Source organism: Neovison vison, chromosome 6 (genome assembly GCF_020171115.1).
Source record: "Neovison vison isolate M4711 chromosome 6, ASM_NN_V1, whole genome shotgun sequence".
NCBI lineage: Eukaryota > Metazoa > Chordata > Mammalia > Carnivora > Mustelidae > Neogale > Neogale vison.
Genome location: NC_058096.1, coordinates 147375252 through 147396512, shown reverse-complemented (window position 1 = coordinate 147396512; position 21261 = coordinate 147375252). Strand labels below are relative to the sequence as shown.

Below are 21261 nucleotides of genomic sequence, written 5' to 3'. Positions count from 1 at the left end.
TGAAACTGAGCCCCATATTGGGCTCCGTGCTGGGCATGGAGCCTGCTTAAGACGTTCTTTCTCCTTCTTCCTCTGCCTCTCTCCTCTTCTCTCTTTCTCTCTCTCTCTCTCTCTCCCTCTCCCTCTCCCTCTCTCTTTCTCCCCCCAACACTGCCAAAAAATAATTAATTTTTTTTAAAAATGTTTAAAAGGTAGCCATAAAAAATCAGCATCGGCACTGAATAATGGCCTACAGCCTGAAAAGAAATTAAGCAAGATTGAAAATAAATACATCTGAGTAAAATCTAAACTTTCAGAGCCAGCAAACTTCAGCCAAGTGGAAGGTTTTTTTTATTCTTTAACTTCTCAATCATGCCTACTGGAAGTACTACAACCCAAGCTCAAGGTATGCTCTCAAATTAGCTTATCAGATGAATCAGCCTTCCCTTGGCTCTCAAGATCTTTTATAATTAGCTTTGTAACATAATGCACATAGGCAAAGCTCAGAGGAACGAGAAAATTCATTTAGAGAAGTTGCCAGAGTTCCAGTGTTTTCTCAAGCTTAGCCAGTTAATTCTACTTCTGGGCATAACCCAGAATGGGTCCCAGGGTCTGCCAGGCTTTTCTGGCTTCCTTTAAGTTGGAAATGTCTGGACAACCAGTCTTCAGTTTCTTTGGAGTGTTCTCTTGATATCCCACCTGAATGAAAGAAGTGCAGTTGCAGAAATGACAGACGTCCATCATTCATCAAACCTTGTACTGAAGTGGGAATTTAACTACATATATGCCAAACCTCCTTAACCCATAATTTGTTACTAACAAAGGTAACAAAACTGCATAGGACACAGCAACGTGGTTGTTTTCTTGAAAGAAGTCCAGAGACCAAATTACACAACTTCTAACACTGGGCTATTCAGGGGCCTGGTAAACACAGAAACCACAAGAGGGGAGGGAAGGGAAAGAAGTGGGGGCAGGATGTCTGCTCTAATTCCTCATTCACTCTGCTTTGCTCTGTTTCATAACAATGTCAGCTCTATGGAATAAAACCAAATGTGGTTTCTGTGTCTTTAAGGCCCAAGCAACTTGGGCAATGGATAGGTTGTCATGGCAACTTGCAATTCTACTGTCTACTAAATTGAAAAGCAACAATAGAAAATCCTTAGCAAATAAAGTAGGATACCTCTTAACAACAATTATCTGTTTATCATAGTCTGGTTTTGAGTTCTTCAAGTACAAATACCTAGAATCCTTTGCTATGTTTGATTAAAGAAGGGCTAATTTTTTCCTTTTTTTTTTTTTTCTTTTCAAAAGCTCTCAAGCAGGAGAGAAGAAAACAAACAAACAAGTTTCTGAGGGAGTTTAGATGTCAAGCGTCTTCTATGGCCCCAGAAGAATGCTCCCACTATACACACACACAAAAGGAGGAAGCGGGATTAAGCTACTCAAAAATCTATAGCAACATGAGGTAGAAAAACCTCAGTCAGTGTCTTACATCAGAAAAAGGGCTGAGACCATAAGCTTTGAGATATGTGCTTTGCACATATACATACAAAAAAGTGTTTTAAGCTCTTTTCGTTCCTAGCGCAGCCATGGCTCGTGGTCCCAAGAAACATCTGAAGCGTGTAGCAGCTCCAAAGCATTGGATGCTGGATAAACTGACTGGTGTGTTCGCTCCTCGCCCATCTACTGGTCCCCATAAGCTGAGAGAGTGTCTCCCTCTCATCATTTTCTTAAGGAACAGACTTAAGTATGCCCTAACAGGAGATGAAGTAAAGAAGATCTGTATGCAGCGTTTTATTAAGATTGATGGCAAGGTCAGAAATGATATAACATACCCTGCTGGTTTTATGGATGTCATCAGCATTGACAAGACCAGAGAGAATTTCCACTCGATCTATGATACCAAGGGTCGCTTTGCTGTTCATCGGATTACACTCAAGGAGGCCAAGTACAAGTTGTGCAAAGTGAGAAAGATCTTTGTGCGGACAAAAGGAATCCCCCACCCGGAGACTCACGATGCTCGCACCATCCGCTATCCTGATCCCCTCATCAAGGTCAATGACACCATTCAGATTGATTTGGAAACCGGAAAGATTACTGATTTCATCAAGTTTGACACTGGTAATCTGTGTGTGGTGACCAGGGGTGCTAACCTGGGAAGAATTGGTGTGATCACCAACAGAGAGAGACACCCTGGTTCGTTTGATGTGGTTCACTGAAAGATGCCAATGGCAACAGCTTTGCCACCCGACTCTCCAACATTTTTGTTATTGGCAAAGGCAACAAACCATGGATTTCTCTTCCCCGTGGAAAGGATATCTGCCTCACCATTGCTGAAGAGAGAGACAAGAGACTGGCGGCCAAACAGAGCAGCGGGTAGAATGGTCCCTAGGTGACGTGATTGGAAGTCTTTATACCTAATTAAAGGTCATACAGCACGAAAAAAAAAAAAGTGTTTTAAGATTACAACCCCAATAAAACATCAAAAACTTCTACCATCCACTGTCTATTTAAATGTATTAAAAAACCACTAGGCATCTTGTAAGACACTGGAGCTAAAAAAAAAAAAAAAACACAAGGAAGACCCAGTCTCTGACATCTAATAAGCTCATAGTGGCACATAAGATTTTTTTTAAGATTTTATTTATTTATTTGACAGAGAGAGAGAGAGATCACAAGTAGGCAAAAAGGCAGGCAGAGGGAGAAGCAGGATCCCGCTGAGCAGAGAGCCCAGTGTGGGACTTGATCCCAGAACCCTGAGATCATGACCTGAGCCAAAGGCAGAGGCTTAACCCACTGAGCCACCCAGGAACCCCGGCACATAAATTATATGACCGGTTTTCCCAAGTGTTATGGTTTGAATTGCATCCTCCAAAGAAACTGTATGTTTTAGTCTTAACACACAGTACCTCAGAATGTAACCATATTTGGAGATAGGGTCTATAAAGAGGTCATTAAATTAAAGCAAGGTCATTAGGGTCAGCACTCATCAAATCAGAATACTGTCCTTATAAGAGGAAATTTGGACACAGACATGTACAGAGGTAAGATGATGTGAAGACACAGGAAGAACACAAGCATCTACAACCAAGGAGAGAGAAGCCTTCTCCCGTGGCCGTCAGAAAGACCGAATCCTGCAAATACTTTGATCTCAGACTCCCAGCCTCCAGAACGGTGAGAAGTAAATTTCTGTTGTTTGCCACCCGGCCTGTGGCTCTTTGTTATAACAGCCCTAGCAAATGAGTACGCTGAAGCTATATTCTAGAGTAGTGGTTCTCAATCTTTTGGCTGCATCAGACTCCCCTGGAGGACTTATTAAGACACTGTTGGACCCATGCCCAGAGTTTTCTGATCCAGGAGATCTGGGGAGCGACCACAGAATCTACATTTCTAGTAAGTTCTCAAGTAATGCTAATGCTGCTGGTCTAAGCACTTCCTCTTGAGAACTACTGTTCTAAGAGGTACAAATTATATCAAATCCTAACAGATTCAAGTCAAGAGGCCTCTTTCTCCCTCCTTCCTGAATCTAAAATGGAAAGGATTCTTATCGATTCTGACCTGAGCTTCACACCCAGGTACAGTCACAGGTGAGCTTGCCCCATATACTGCAATCATGAAAAGCTACATCTTGCAGAGATCCTAAACTTTAAGACACAATATCCCTGTCCACTACTAAAACATAGCCCATGAATGCATTCTGATAAATTAGACCAGCAATTCTCCCTTCATCAAGAAATTAGGCAGGTATATGAGGGAAGGAAGGGTTTTCTTCCATTTAGTCAAAGGCGAAAGATGGGGGAAAGTGGACAAAAGTATTTGCCTCTCTTGCCCACACTACAACCCAGGCTACTGGCCCCCTGCCCTGGAGTCACACTTAAGAAGTTCCAAGTCTAAAGCTATGCCCCTCTCCTCAGGCCAAGTATGCCCAGAATCCATACCCCACTCCAGATGATGTTCCAGTACCTAAATTCCTTAACCAAATGACTCTGGGCCTGCTTTCAAGGCCTGAAGAAGGTTCCTTCCTTGACTTCCCACAGCCAGACCAAATTGCCAATATGCACAAAACTCGGCCCAAGGGACAGATGATAAAAGAGAGGGCATGAATAGAGCTTGGACCTAGGAGCTGGAGTGTCCATGAACTTGTGTGAAAGGCTCAGCAGCACATTGGTACTTGGGGTGGAAAGAGTCCTAATATGTAGTATTTACCAATTTCCATAGTATGAATATTCCCACCGTAGCCAATTTCAAGATACCAATATGAAGTCAACTGGCTCACAAAAATTCCTGGAAAAAAACAAACAAACAAACAACAATAACAACAACAACAAAAAAAAACAGTCCTTCACACTAGGGGACAAAGGCAGGAGTGGGGAAAAAAAACAAGGGCAAGCTGGTGGTCTTCATTTGTTTTTTTTTTAAGATTTTATTTATTTATTTGACAGAGATCACAAGTAGGCAGAGAGGCAGGCCAAGAGAGAGAGGGGGAAGCAGGCTTTCTGCTGAGCAGAGAGCCCGATGTGGGGCTCAATCCCAGGACCCTGGGATCATGACCTGAGCCAAAGGCAGAGGCTTTAACCCACTGAGCCACCCAGGCACCCCTCTTCATTTGTATTCTTGCCCTAACGCTGCCTATATTAAAGGTAAGCCAAGGGCATCATCCCTGTATCAACCAAGATTTGCTCTGGTCACCATTCATAGTGGCCAAAAATGCTGAGCTAACAAAGAAGGACCCTTCCTCCCTAACAGTAGTCCATTCAAGATAACATTGTTGGTTCCTTCCCCAAAAGCCATTCTCAAACCCCTTGTTCTCTCCAGAAGAGTCTGATGCTCTCTACAGAGGTAGAAAAATGGTACATACTTGCTTTCCAAGCTCTCTTGTAGCAAGATACACATTCTGGCCAATGGGAGCTGAGAGGGGGAAGTTTGCTTGGGCCTCCTGAGAAAGGTTTCTCCCTAAAAAACAAGAGGAATGGCCTCTCTTATTCTCTGGACATACTCCTTCTGCTGTGATACCTAACAGTGACACCCACCATCTTGTAATCATGAGAGAAAACATTACAAATATGCACAAGATGACAAAGAAGGATCAGAAGCTACTGGGTTGTTTTTTTATTTTAATTAATTATAGTAAAATACATATTACGTGGAAATTTACCATCTTAACAATTTTTAAGTGTACAGTTTTGTAGTGTTTAAATACCATCACACTGTTGTGCAACAAATCTCCAAAACTCTTACATTTTGCAAAACTGAAACTCTGAAACATTCCTCCCCTCCCCCACCAGCCCTAAGCAACTACCACTCTATCCACTCTATTTTCTACGAATGTAACTACTCTAGGTACTTCATATAAATGGAATCACATCGTATTTTTCTTTTTGTGACTGGCATATTTCACTTAGCATAAGGTTTATCTATGTTGTAGCATGTGTCAGAATTTCCTTTCTTTTTAAGTTTGAATAATATGTCACTGTGTATATACCACATGCTGCGTATCCATCAGTGGACACCTGGGTTGCTTCCATCATTTGGCCATTATGAATAATGCTGCTATAATGTGGATATACAAATTTCTCTTCAAGAACCTACTTTCAATTCCTTTGGGTATATATATCTAGAAGTGGAATTGCTGGATCATATGGTGATGCCATTTTTAATTTTCTTTTCTATTTTTAATTGTTTAAAGAAGCACCATACTGTTCTCCACAAAACTGTACCACTTCACATTCCCAACAAGAGTACACAATTGTTTGAATTTTTCCACACCCTCACCAACACCTGTTATTTCCCTTTGTTTTGTTTTTTGTTTGTTCACTTGATAATGGCCAATCTAATGGATATGAGGTGAGCTCCTGGATTCTTCAATGGCATCTGGAGCTATTGAACCAGACTGGAATTGCCCTGCCTCCAGAAGTCTTATGCAGGAAATAAGTAATAAATATCCTTACTGATGAACTCCCTTTTAGATAGGCCTTAAGCATTTTCTAACTGATGAGCTGTTTTTGTCTATAAGAACTCTAAGCAGAAAGAACTAAATTTAATGCTCTGTTTTTCATGTTTTCCATTATATGCTGTTTCTTGTACTCACAGAACTAACAAATTCTATCCCAAGGTCAAGTCATGATATACTATAACACCAAATACAATGGAGTATTCATAATTGTTTTATCCATAATAAACAAAAACTGGAAAGAACCCAGGTATCCACTGACAGGATAAACAAACTATGGTACATCCATATGAAGGAATACCATTTAGCAATAAAAATAATAAAATTATGATGGATAAATCTCAAAAACACTATGCTGAGTGAAGAAGTCTTATACAAGAGAGTACATATGGCCATGATACCATTTATATAAGTTATAGAACAGGTTAATCTAATCTATAGTGGAAAAAAATCAGAACAATAGCTATGACTCTGAGGGGTGGGGACTGCCTAGAAAGGGGCATGAGAAAACTTTCTAAGATCATGGTAATGGTCTATATCTCAACTATTTTTGGGTTACACAGTGAGAATGCATTTGTGAAAATAAAGTGGCAGATATACCCTAAAGACTTGTACATTTCATTATCTATAAACTGTATTTCAAAAGAACAGAGTATAAATCAGCATTTAACTCTAGTAAATTATACGCAAGACAAAAAATTTAAGGGGCAGTTTATTGAGGACTGCAATTTATTTTGAAATACACTTTTTAAAATGCCAAGATAAGGACTGATAGATGGAAGGACAGATAGCTGTGTAATTCACAAGTATAATAAAATGTTAATGGTGGAGGGGTCAGGATGTTCAAAATAAAATTCTTTTGATTTTGCTAGCTAAGAGTGCTGGAAAGTAACAATAGATACAAGTTTTGGTTTTATATGGTAAAAGTTTTCCTGACTACCTTGAGGGTTGGAAAAAAATTAAAAAGACTTAGGAAAAAGACAAGAGAATCATCAACTACAAAAAAAAATTTACACTTTTTCACTTCAACTACAAAATTTTATATTTTTGTTACGATCAAAAACTGGGAAGTGCTGCCATGCAGGAAAGGGCTCAGCTTGAACAGTGAGTGCTGCCACAGGTCTTAGGGCTTCCTGATGTTCCTTCCTTGTGCTTTGTGCGTCCAGTTTCAGTTGCCCCTTCCACTTGGCATTGGGAACCTTGGGGGACATGAAATTCCTAGAGTGACCCCTCTTCCCCCAGCACACTTCCTGTCCCTGACCTTAACAGCTGACTTTGAGCTAAAGGTATTGTGAACACTTAGCAGTGAGGCAGGCACGAGGGAGCAGGGAGTCACACCACAAGGAGAGGGGACAGATGACCAGCAGGGTGCAATGTCACACCAGGGTAAGGCAAGTGTGATCAGTCAACCTTTGGCTGCAGGAACCACATTTCTTTGTCTCCCCTCACCGCACCTCCAACAAAACAAATTTTTCATCCTTTTTTTTCTTTTTTAAAAACCACTCTCTAGTTCTTCTTCTGTGTTTGTTTAGTTTGGGGCGGGTTGTTTGTTTGTTTGTTTGTTTTACATACTATCATATCACAAATGTTAGCCCTGGAAGAGATGTGGGAGGGCTTCCAGTTAAATTCCTTCCTTTTACAGAAGGGAGCTGAACCCAATGATAAAGGGATCTTCTCAAGATCACTGAAGAGCAGAATCACAACTAGAAAGGTATCCTCAATCCTCAGTAAATGGTGAGAACATTCAAAACTCAGACATGAAACTTCTTCCTACCCTTTCAAGGGTATTTTTATTATTTTTCCTAGGAAGGAGCACTGAGCCCATTATCCCTGCCCCTTGTGACGGATGTACACCTTGAACAATAATAGCATCCAGTGGGCCCCTGGGTGGCTCAGTGGGTTGGGCCGCTGCCTTCGACTCGGGTCATGATCTCGGGGTCCTGGGATGGAGTCCCGCGTCGGGCTCTCTGCTCAGCGGGAAGCCTGCTTCCTCCTCTCTCTCTCTCTCTCTGCCTGCCTCTCTGCCTACTTGTGATCTCTCTGTCAAATAAATAAATAAAATCTTTAAAAAAAAAAAATAATAGCATCCAGTGGAATACAAATGACCTTCCTCATACATAGCCGTGTCCCCCTGGCTACATTCCAAGACCCCCAGTGGATGCCTGATTCCAGGAAGTACCGAAACCTAGATACGTGATTTCTTTTCCTATACATACAAACCTATGATGAAGCTTAACTTCTAAATTAGGCGCAGTACGAGATTAACAATAATGAAAAAAGAATGACGTAACAATATACTGTGACAGAAGTTATGTAAATGGCCGCTCTCAAAACACCTTAAGGCGCTGTACTCACCCTTCTCCTTGTGAGGATGGCAGAAAAAAAATGCCTACGTGGGAGGACGTAAGGCGAACGTCGCCACGCTATGACGCAGCGTGGGGCTCTTGCTTCCGGGCGCAATCAAGGCTGAGGGTAGGTCATTGGAACTCCAAAAAGCCCATCTGCGGGACAGGGGGACTACTGTATTCTTGTCTGAGGGCTTGGGAATGGGAGGCGGACCGGGTCATCTTTTGTCACTTGGTTAGCTTCTCCTGGAGACGTTACTGGAAATCAGAAGTATCCGAAGGTTGCGGTCATCACAGTCAACTGTCAGAGCAGTTCCCCGCTGAAAAGGCCTAAATCGGGAACTGCCAGCTCACTTCAGCCCCCGACGTGCCTGTGAGAGGCCAAGCCACACAGGCCAGCCCAGGGAGAGCCTCCTCAGGGGCCCTGCGCTCACTCCTCCCACCCCCCGCCCCCAGACTCTCCTTTCTCTTCTTCTTTATGTCATTTCCTAAGAAAAGACAATTACCTCGTGTCTGTAGAGGACATTACTGCAGAGTTTTTAAATACTTCTCATTTTAGTCTTGTAATCACTTGAAGTAGCTTACACTTCTTACAGATAAGAGAAAAAGTTATGTGGGGGTTGGAGGATAACATTAAACTCCTATTATGTACTGAATCCTGACTAAAGAGCTTCCCCTTACCCGTCACCAAACAATTCCACATATATGAGCTCTACATACGTATAAATCAGAGTACACCTTTAATTTGTATTATTAACAATTTCTCCATCACTTCCTTAAAGCTAGACGACCCTTTAATTTGTATTATTAACAATTTCTCCATCACTTCCTTAAAGCTAGACGACCAGCAAAATAAATCAAGCCTGGATCATAGCATTTGCAGCTTTGCATAGTATAAATAATCCTACTGCCGCCAATTTTGAGCTACCAATGGGCCATCACTTAGGGAGTTGAGAAGAGATGTGCAGGAACACCATGACAAAGTATTGCTACCATATCCATAAAAATAAAGGTACTGAGCCTCAAAAGCATAAATAAGAGTAAAATGTAATTAGGAAGTGAGGAATTTTAAGTATTATCTTCTCAAATATAATTCAAATGTAAGCTTATGTAATTTAACTTTTAATAATGGCTGTTTTAATAACCAGCTCCATAAATTTCCTGAAGTGTAACAGTGAGACCTCAAGAGACCTTATAAGCTGCTCCAGCACACCACAGCTAGAAGAGCATTTACTGGCAATTACTATTTAAGATGCTGTGATTGGTGGTCATTTGCTTCGTGTGCACACAACTTCCACAACACTGTCTGGATTAGTTCCCTGGATTTTCAAGGAAACTCATTTGCATTTGGATAAAAGGAGAAATTCTTGAGCCATATATCTATGTTCAATAAATATGTAATGAGTAACTAAAGCATCAGTTTATTCCTCCAAAGTCCTTTAGATAAAACAGCTTAGAAAGAGAGCAGCCTATGGGGCACCTGGGTGGCTCAGTGGGTTAAGCCTCTGCTTTCGGCTCAGGTCATGATCTCAGGGTCCTGGGATCAAACCCTGCATTGGGCTCTCTACTCAGCAGGGAGCCTGCTTCCCCCTCTCTCTCTGCCTGCCTCTCTGCCTACCTGTGATCTTTCTGTCAAATAAATAAATAAAATCTTTAAGAAAAGAAAAGAAAAAGAGCAGCCTAACTGTAGGGAGCAAAATGATCAAGAGAGAATGAAAGTGTAGGTGCTTTCCACTTTGGAAATTACCCTACTTGCATTTTACTGCAGAACCTGAACAGGAAATGAAATGGCTGTTGTAGGGGGGGAAATAGATGAAAATTTACAAGCAAAGCAACAAAGTATTGGGGAGGGGGGCAGGTGGAGGGAACTGCTGGGGTTACTTACGGATAAGGAGAATTCAGAGAAAAATGAACCTATAGAACAGAAAAAACAGAACTTACCTTAGAGACTTCTCAGAAGATCATTCTCAATTCTGTGGTTACCAGTAGGAAAACAGAGGGGGGAAAAAACATCTGAAAACATCATTTTCATCCCAGGTATTTGAGTCTTCTTTAAAACACTGGTCTCACACTCCTTAGTAATTTTTATTGCAATGTAGGAGAAATGCTAATTTCAAGACCATGTTTCCGTTCTTGCGACCGTGCCCCCATAGAAAGTATTCTGGAGAGGTTGAGTTCCTCCAAGATTGTCCTTATAATTCGCCCACCAATTTTGGCATTGTGAAGAGCAACTCTAACGTGGCTACTAGAATACAGGCCATAGTTGGTGTTAAACCTTCAGATCAAGAATTAAGAAAAGCAAATGTGACAGATTTTAAGAGGCCCAAATGAGTGTAAAACTAAAACCAGATCCAATTGATCTGGTTAATTGACTGTATTTATTCACATGCAGCACTTCCAAAATTCAAAAGGAATTTAATCTACTTTTTCATCAACTATTTATTCAGAGCTTAATGTTTATTATACCGTGCAAAAAAGGGACAAAATACAAATTTATAGAGTAATCCACAGAATATGATCAGTATCCTGACCAACAACCAAAGTGGGTTAACATGTTTTTCTCCTGAAATCACACCTTCCAAGGGTCCCAACAAGTGCTCAACACAGAAAAAAGGAGAAGGGGGCGCTACATGGCAGAAGTTTGAGAAAGACTATGTCCCACTGAAAACTTCCTTAAAGAATTCACAATACACACTTGCTCATTAGAGAATGGGACTCACATAAAGACATCTCGGTAACCTTGTTAACCCAGCATTTCCAAGTTATTTGATCAAGGAGCCCATTTCTCCTACCCAACATCGATTATCATCCACAGAAAAGTAGCGGGTATGGGATGCCTGGTGGCTCAGTTAGTTAAGCAGCTGCCTTCCGCTCAGGTCATGATTCCAGGGTCTGAGAATCAAGTCCCACATCAGGCTCCTTGCTCAGAAGGGAGCCTGCTTCTCTCTGCCTCTGCCTGCTTGTGTGCTCTCCCTCTCTCTTTCTCTGATAAATTCTTTAAAAAAAAAAAAAAAAGTAATGGGTAACACTGATCTAGGAAACAACTGTAGTGAGTGTAGATTGAAGTAATGGCCTCAACTTTGCTGGCATGGCTACAGCCCCTAGAAAAGGGGAAAGGAGGTGGTGGTCTTGCTGAGGCATCTTATGCCATTTATAGCCAAGGCTCAGTCTTGGCTAGATCAAGCACCCTGTTCTCTCACCATCCCCCTCTAAGACAGATTACAAGATACAGTCTCTGAATCTCTGATCCAGCTGTCATTACAGAAAACAGCAACGACCTTTGCTGGACTCTCTAAACAAACTAAAATCAAAAGAGTCCTTCATATACATTCCACCACGATGAATCAGAGATTTAGGTTAAGATGTACTGCTATGCTCAGGGGAAAGTAGGAAGTTAAATTAGAGTCTTACAAAAACATCGAGATAAAAAGATACCAAAACCACACTTGGTTAGAAATAATATTTATTATCCCCTCCCCCCATGTACACATTACTTTTCAGAAACATGAAGATATTGTCCATGTCCTCATCAATAAGTTTGTAGAAAATAAACTTAATTCATATCTTGACAATATATTTCTATCACTTTTTTAAAACAATAGCCATTTTATTTTTCCACATTAGTTCAAGAATAGCTTCAAGTTTTATGTTTTGAATCAAATCAAGACAATCTTTGTTTATAGGCAATTTCCTGACAGATCCCATCCCCCCCAACCCCTAAAAAAAAAATCTATATCCTAAGTGATAAACTCTTCTTGTACATTCAGCAAACTTTATATTGGAAAAGAAAAAGAATAATTGAGATAGGTACTTACTCTCGTGCACAGTAATAAATCTAGCTGAGCTTCTACACCTTGCTTTGCAATGATGTTTACATAAAATAAATCATTTCTTATCGAGTTACAATGGTAATTTCTTGAAATGTAGATACAAAAGCTATACACTTAATCCACTGAAATTGCCTTCTAATTTTTTTTAATCTGTAATTAAACCACCGCCTTAAGGAAAAGCTTCAACTCAAGAAGATGCTTCCCCTTTCCCTCAGCTATATCTGTCTAAAGCTTGAATCCTCTCTCAGATCATGTAGAGATACATTAAAAGCACAGGAAAAAAATGTTTTAGCTTGCTGACATAATGCCCTTAAGTTTGCTGACATAATGCCCATATTTTAACTTAAAATGTAAAATCAGAGTTAAAGCATCACTTAATTCATACAGTACATTATCAATTAATCAACAGTGTCCCACTGACCCAGAAGTTTCCCAAACTGGTTGTCTTCTCCACATTTAGTAAGTTTATACCCAATGACTCAATCAAAGAATGTGCTTATAATAGGCTGCTGGTTTAATTTTAGTAGTTTTAATACTGGGCTATTTTCAAATATAGAGATGCTGCAAGTGGCATATGAACTATTAATTTTGTTTCCCGTTACCTACAGGAAGAATTGTTCACATAAAATTTTACAAGACAAAATGCAACCCTACATATCTATATATAGATGTATACATGTATATATTAAACCTAACTAAAGTTGTATAAGCAATACTAACATAGTTCTGGTTACACACTAAGACAGTAACTGTTTTAAAGATAACATATTATAAAGAGGCTTAGGCAAAAGGCAAAAATTAAGAACAAACATGATCTTTGAGGTTTTCAGGATTACTTCAAAAAGCCATTTCTATTCCCCATAGAAGAAAACTATGCATTTATCTTAGGAAAAAAAATTATAAAAAGTTAATGCTATCATGTAAAGAATTCACAAAAACTATACTGTATATCCCATAAAAGTCTTACCTATGTAAGGTAAATCACAATTATGGTTTATAATGTATTACAGACATCACCATCACCTTTCCTCTTTAATAATGAGAGGATTTAACTTCTTTTTTTGACTTACTTAACAAGTGCCACAGAAATTAAAGTCCCAGTAGCAACAAGTTAAACAAGATTACAAAATAAGGCATTCTGCTCATGTATCATTAAAGTAACAGGCTGAGTAAAGTAAAGCAGGCTCTTTCCATTCTTACAGTTTTATATAATCCAAAAATTATACAGAAGGCAATCTTTTCAAAAAAAATTCCAATTAATTGCTGTTTTTCCAGGGAAACAGAAAAACATACATAAAATCCTCAACTTTGGTTATTTCTCCCAGTGCCATAAATAGAGGCTGATTTTCTCTATTTAATAAAGCCCAATATTAGATATGTGGAGGAAATGTCTCTGTACCACTTCTAAGCCTGTAGGTCACACACACTAAATGATTTTTCAAATTATAGAGTAAATCTAATTTGACAAAATCCCTGTAGTGTTATCTAGGAAAAAAAAAGTGGATTCAAAACACACTTGCACACAAACGCATACACACACATGCACACATATGCACGTGGGGCCAACACATTAAACAGGTTTTCTTAAAACATTGATTGGTTCTCCAAAAAGAATCAAAATATTTATCATTAGGCTGCAGCATGTGTATAAGGGGCAGCAATGTAACCTTTCTCGGTACAAGGTAAGAAATCTAGTACCCTGAACCAAAGATTTAAACAAAGATGAACTCAAAATACATATTTTTTGAAATTTGGACTCAACTGCCTGTTGTACTTTTACATTTAGTGCTGCTTAAATAAAAATAGAGCCTAAGTTCAATAACATACTGTCTAAACATTTAAAGCAATGGTTATATCAATAGGTAAAATGCACCTAATTTGAGTCTTTGACACCACTTGTTTTAAGTTTATTGTATGATAAAAGTTCTTCACAGTTTAAAATATTGTGAAGAAATGTGTTTATGTATAACTATATTCACACAGATATTATGTACACATACTATGTATTTGATGTACCCATAAACTTTGAATATATGTGTGCCAGGAGGATACCCCACACATATGCAGGAACCCTGAATAATAGGTTGGTGTGGACTGTGAAATGATTTCTCAGAAATACTTAGAAATAAGGAAAGAATATTATTATGAATAATTATAATAACAAAAAGTTTATCTTATTTACATAGTGCCTATCTCCCAAGAGGTAAATATGCTTTATAGACATTTTTTAGTATCTGTGAGGTGGGGCATTAAGAACACTATCAATTTTCATTTTCCACAACCAACTAACCTGCCCAGGATCGTACAGTTTAGTAAGTGGCAGAACAGAATACAGACATCAAGATCTCCTAATTTGCAATGTCTCCAATTACCAGATCAAATGGTCTTGTGGTGAAATCAAGTCTTCATCATACAACAGCATTTCTACCACGAAGGATTAATTTTTAAGTCTTCTTGTACTTGTGATTGTGCGTTATATTTATACCACAGGGAGATCAAAATGATTTTTGGTTTTGGCAGATGAAAAAGTCTAACATTCAGTGTGACTATAATTCAGTGTAACTTCTCCAGTTTAAGTGCGACACAGCTGATTGGTCTATAGGGGAAATGCGGTCAATGTCTAACCATGGCTGAAGAAACCTCAATCCAAACAGCTACTGCATAATTACAGAGATAGCCTACAATCTTGTATTGTCTTAAAGGTCTTTTCTATCTCCACATATGTTATACACATATAAATAAGCATTTTAGCACAAAATGTACAGTTAGCATGAATCAGTTCATGTTTAAATAAACAAAGGCCTTAGGGGTGAACTTTAAAGGCCAAGAGCTCCTCAGAGTGCATGTTGTTTAAAGATCGAAGATCTGGCAACTTTAGAAGAAGTTTTGTAAAAATAGAGGCCTCGTTTGGATGGTTTTTCATTATTAAGGTCCTTAGTGCGCGGATGAGAGTTTCCTGCAAAGCCTCCACAGAGTTGACGTTTTCTATTCCAGATCGATCTAACAGAGAGTAAGGAATAGACAGATATGAATAAGAGGATGTTATAAACATTAAATATAAATACCAATTAAAAGAAAACATTAAATAGAAATAAAATTCTTTTTCATCAATCTCATTAATGAGTCTACAACAAGGTTTTATATACATTGGAATAAAGGCAAAAGACAGTTGTCAACATTTAAATCCCAATGGCAAATTTCTGTACCTATTTATTATATTATAAAAAGACACATTACACAGTATACTTGATAAATCAAAATTTGGTATTTAGTATTTTGTTCACAAAACTAGAGGTTCTAATTTTTAAAATTAGATGCCATCTACTAATTTCAACTCTCCTGTCAAAATAAAATAGTGTAGTTTACAAATATATTTTTTTCTTCATACGGAATATATCCACAGTTGTATGTTACCATGTATGGCAGGCAACCTCTAAAATGGCCCCCTCACCCTGGTATCCACACCCTTGTGTATCCCTTTCCCCTTCAGTATGCTAGACTTACTGACTCACTACTGATGAATAAAATACTACCAAAAAAAAAAAAAAGGCTTCCATCATCAGCAAACCCATACTCACCTCCTCTGAGTAAAGCCAGATGCCAAGTGCCATGTTGTGAGCTGCCTATGAAGTAGCCCTTATGCTAAGGAACTGACAGTGGTCTCTGACCAGCATCCAGCAAAGAACTGAGGTACTCAGCCCAACACCTTGCAAGGAAAGGACTCCTGCCACAACCATATGAATAATCCTCGAAGCAGATCCTTCCCTAGTTGAGCCTTCATAGCCAACCACAGCCCTACTCACAGTTGGACTACAATCTCCCAAGAAACCTCAAGCCAGAAGCACCCATATAAGCCATACCCATATTCCTAATCCTCAGAAACTGTGAGATAATAAATGTACATCTTTTCAAGCCACTAAGTTTTAAGGTAATTTGATACGCAGTAAACAGGTAACAATACACTGTGTACCTTTATTACCTAGTTACATTAACCTGCATTCACTTCTATTTAGCATACTGTGTTTATTAAGCTCATCATACAAAATGTAATAAACTAGTGATTTAGTATAATCCAACAATAAAGCAAAGTATCTTAAAATTAGCAAAATCTATACTGTTTACCCATGGACTTTTTTTTTTAGTCATCATCAACGACTATTTCTTCCCTTTACAATAGGAGGCAGTAGAGCCTAAGAAATACTCAATGGCTCCCAGCATAGGGAATTTTAATTAATAAGAAAGATACTGCCAAGGAAGCAAAAATCTCTGGCCATTCACACCCTTTTTATTCATTGTTCACAAGGGTATTTAGGCTCTGCATTGTAGCTGGTAGCTAAAAAGGCCACTTGCAATGCAAAGACTAAAATTTCATAGTCAAGGGGGCAGTCTGATTAACTCTAAATGCAGGAAAAAATGATGAAAACAGGTTTATCTTACATTTAATAAAGTGTGGATTATTATTGAACTATGTGCTAATTATTATGGAAAAAGAAGCAATTTGAATGCTGACTACTGGTTTGGGAGAGTATGTTTTCAGATAAAACTGTTATATGGAGAAAAGACCTCTTAACATACAACTTTGATCATACAATCATAATGGCCATATAAAACTACGTAAAGCCTTCAATGATGCTTCCAAGTGTCTCTCCTGCCTTTAATATTCAAGTAATTGTTTTCTTCAATATCCTTGCAACTTAGTAATTCCCTCACCAAGCACTTACTGAATGTATATGGCTACTGGATAGGTGCTTAGGGAATTAGCAGTCAACGTAACAAACCAAAATTCCTTCCCTGAGAGACCTCTTAGAGCAGAAAAAAATACCTAGTTTGCATCACATCAGTAATTTACAATACCAACAACTGGGAAAACAATGACTGTGAGCCCTACAAACAAAATAATCTAGATCGGCAGAGAAGGATACTTGAGTTAGAACTAATATTATGAGTCTTTCAGTGAATACTCTGTTGGAAAGACTTATGCTTCCTCCTTACAACTCAGAACTTCAGGAAAATGGATTCCTACACCTAAAAATGTGAACTGCATTAAATCTTTCTAAAATTGCATTTCTAAAACCATGATTTCATGATTTCAAGGCCAAATAACCTACCTAAAAATCTAGCTGGATCATAAACAATAATCCTCTAGAAATTAAAACAATACAATGCACAGACTGAAATAAAAATTGATTTTCTAAATGATGTACTAAATGCTACACTACCTACCTCATCGTTTACAGTATAGTTTAATTCACGATATACCTGTCCTCTACTTCCTTAAACTCAGAGAGGTTCTTCATCGCTCAACACCAAATCTCACCAAAATCTTCTGTGTATAATCACGTCCTACAAGATGAAAGTCAAATTCCTTCCACAAAAACCTCTATGAGGACAACTAAAATCCACATTCAGATTGTTCTCACACCTATATGCCCATCCCTCATCTTCAACTGCAAGTGACTGCTGCCATTTCACACAATCTCAAGAACAATCTACCTTCCAGGTATAATTCCCTTTTTCTCCATGGCATCAAGAGTCTTCTAAGAGAATAGGCAAATATCGTGTTTTAGATTTCTCTCTCTCTTAGCAGCTAGAATTATTCTGTTAACAAGCAGTATAACAGAAAGGCTTTGAAGCTAGGCCAACAGTAGTCCAAATGCATACTCAGCCAATTTTTTAAAATGCATGACCTTGGACAATTTAACCCTTCTGTTCCTCAAATTTCTTGCCTATATTTGAAAATAACATATCCTAGCTCACATCAGAGGTCTGCTGTAAGGATAAAATTATATAATGAGGTCTAGAAACTAGCATTTTATCTAACAACAACCAAAACAAAACCCAGATGGCAACTGTAGATTCCAGGAAAAACAAAAAGCTATTTTAAATATAAAGCAAATTCTAAGCAATTAATAGAGAATATAAATGATCCATGTTATTTGATACTTGGAACATTTCCCCCTTGGGAGGCACAGGTTTAGGGCAAGATTTATATTGCCTCCGGCCGCCTTGATGGCTCAGTCAGTTAGGTGTTTGACTTCAGCATTGTAAGGCTCCTCACTCAGCAGGAAGTCGGCTTGTCCCTCTCACTCTCCCTCTGCCACTCCTCATGCTCATGCTGTCTCTCTCTCAAATAAATAAAATCTTAAAATCTGTATTGCCTCATCTACCAATTCAACCCCGCTGTGTCAATACTATGAGTACTATTTACATAATCCTAATACTCAAAATGTAGATTTTTTTACTTTTCAATATTTAGAATCATCAGATAAAGCATGGAAACTAATCATACCTATAGAACAGAATATAAATATTTTCATTCTTGATAATGTAAAAAAAAAAAAAAAAAAGGTATAGCAAAAGAAGCCAGGATATGGAAGGATGATGATACTGTCTCCCTAAGGAGAAGATTCTTTCTCTATTCTATCTGAGAGATTATGTAAAAGTGAATGGTTAAAGAATGTGAGCATATTATAATTTTATATAAAACAAAGTAACTGTAAAAATAAAACTTATAAAGAGAAGACACTTTTGTCAGTTGTATCTACTCAATAAAAAAAGCTAGAAGCATAATATTTAGAATTGAGTGGGCAACTCCCAGAACAATTAAGAAAGATAGTTCAAATTCTAGTTCCCTGGAGAGCAGGCTGGAGAAGGAAGGAGAGACTTATCTTCTGTAGTTTCTGAATTTTATTTTCTTGTATAGAGACTGCTTTAAAAATAACAATAGTCTTTTCTTCGTGGTAAAGATTTAAGTTAGACATCAACATTATCATATGTTTAAGTGAAAGCAAATTATTTTAAAATGCAAGAAACTGTGTGTATGTGTTGCTTGTGTACCTTCATTTAGACAGAACAAAAATAAGAATGCATTACATTCTTTTTTTATAAGTCTTTTCCACTCGGTATGTCACATATTTTTTTATGTACCATAATAAGCAAGCAAATGGTACATGGATGGACTGGTGAACAGACAGAGAAAGACTCCCTAATGTTGACAGTGATCTTTTTTGGTAGCAATATTATCATCTTTATGTTCATCTTAGTATTTTCTACTTTTGCAAAGAACCCATATTATTGTTATGACCAGTAAACAAAACAAGGCTTTTTCAAAAGGAGATTAAAACAAAATAAAAATTATGTTCACTTGGTAGAAAATGTAAGTAAATGGCATATTTCCTGGTAGAGAGCTCCCGTTATCCCCTGCCACTGTTTTCCTTTCTACCATCTCTGAGACAGTCCCTCCTGCTCCACCTCCTCTACTACACCTATCTCAGGAGAGTTCACTCCACTGCCTCCTACCTGAAGTTATTTCAACAGCCTCTCAACCTGACCCTCCAGCTCCAATGACTCACTTTTCTAATCTACCCAAGATAAACATGCAGAACTAATGCCAAACCATGACTCTGTCCATGCCTCATCATTCTCCTACACTGACTTTCCACTGCCCCATTTTTTCAGTTAAAACTTCTCTGCTTAGTTCTCCTTGTGGTCATTCCATAATCCAGTGTTCCTTTAACTCCCAAGCCTTCCATCCCTTTCCTCCTTGATATACACATAGGGCCACCTGCCCCTGCCTTACCTCATGTTCTCCAAAGCCGCTTCATCACTGTTTTGATAGGAAAATCTACTAACCCATCCTTCAAATTCGAGTTGTACTTCCATCTTCCCCACAAAGCTTTCTCAGGTAACTTCATCTTCCTTCCTAGACCCCTACTTTCTCAGTCAGAACCACACAGCTTAATACCATAAAGCTTTTTGTGTTAGTTCTCTCTCTCAAATAACACATATGCTTGGAGAGTAAGCGTGTGTCTTAATGCTTGTTCTGTCTCCCCTGTGCACATATTGATCAGATAAAGAAATTACAAGTATGGATTACCTTTAGTTTCACAATACATTTATTAATCAGATGTCAACTCAAACCATTAATAATTACTTCTCAAGAGACTGCAGAACGGTAGGTGAAGTGCAAGAAGCATTAACTACAAGGTTACTTGTAAGAAAATAAGTTATCTCTTATTAACCTGTTACTGTAATACTATTCCATATCATAAGTGCATTTTTAGCCACCGAGGTAGAGCTGATCAGAATAGGTAGCTAAATTATGCTTCCAAATGACATAACTCTTTATTTACACTCTTATTTACATATAGAGCTATTTACCTAACTCTTATTTACACCACTAATGTACAGGCCCTTTAAGATATACAAAGAACCTAATCTCATTAGGAGTTACTGATTAACAGTTTACCACATAAGCAGGGGCTATAACTTACACTTTATAACCCCCACAGCACCTGGTACAATGGCTTTTACACAGTAGGAAGCAAATACAAAACTTGAAGTAAGTCATATCAAAATACTGTACAATTCTCAATGTTTTAAAATAAAGTTAGTGATACCTAAAAATGGCTGGTACTTACTTATATATCCCCAGGAAAGTCAGTGTTTCAATTTCCCATTTGCTATTATCTTAATAGCTATTATCTAAATTGAAATACTTTGGTCAGAAATAATATAATATAAATGCAAGGTGGCAGGGAAACTGGAAAACATCATCAGTGACTCATATAAATAAACATTAAGTGTGAGGACTCAAAAATCTTGGTCACTCATTCAAACAGAAACTAAGCATCTATTCTGTGCCAGACCCCAGGTTGGCTCACATGGTACAATCCTTTCCTTCCACAAGGAAACTGAGACCCAAAAGAATAGAATTATTTATGCAAATCACACAGAAAATTCAGTGGCAAAGGTAGGTAAAAGCCTACTTGTAATTCACCAAGTTTTGGAACAGACCTCACTAATGTACCTTGATAATTTTAACATTTTCAAGTAATACACACTTTAATTAAAACTTAAATTCGTATCAGAACCACCTATGTTCCCAAAGTTAAATCCACAAAAGCAACAATTTAGAGTTGTAAAAATTACAGGCAAAAGTTAAAGACTAAGACTTGTGGTCAATTTGAGGCCTATATCTAAACATCATTTTATTATCATACAGCACTTTTGAATTTTTGCTATCTGATTTCGCAAAAACAACAGATTATTCATACAGTTTAGCATTTGCCTCAGGCTCTCTTGCCTTATAGATAGCTTGCTGGAACATAGTTCCACCTTCTCTCCACTTGGTTACTTATATTCTGGATGTAGCACA

At 38.2% G+C, this 21261-nt stretch overlaps 1 protein-coding gene and 1 pseudogene across 1 annotated transcript in view; one reads left to right on the top strand and one right to left on the bottom strand.

Annotated features, from left to right (window-relative positions):
- The first annotated feature begins 1551 nt into the window (after nucleotides 1-1551).
- On the top strand, nucleotides 1552-2431 carry LOC122909030 (annotated as a pseudogene).
- A 9289-nt stretch (nucleotides 2432-11720) lies between these two features.
- The window catches only part of NR1D2 (nuclear receptor subfamily 1 group D member 2), a 29137-nt gene continuing 19596 nt past the window's right edge, over nucleotides 11721-21261 (bottom strand). Inside the window, exon 8 of the mRNA XM_044252557.1 lies at nucleotides 11721-15104. Within this exon, the coding sequence (XP_044108492.1) occupies nucleotides 14908-15104 (197 nt within the window). The 3' untranslated portion in view covers nucleotides 11721-14907. The remainder of the gene's footprint in view (nucleotides 15105-21261) is intronic.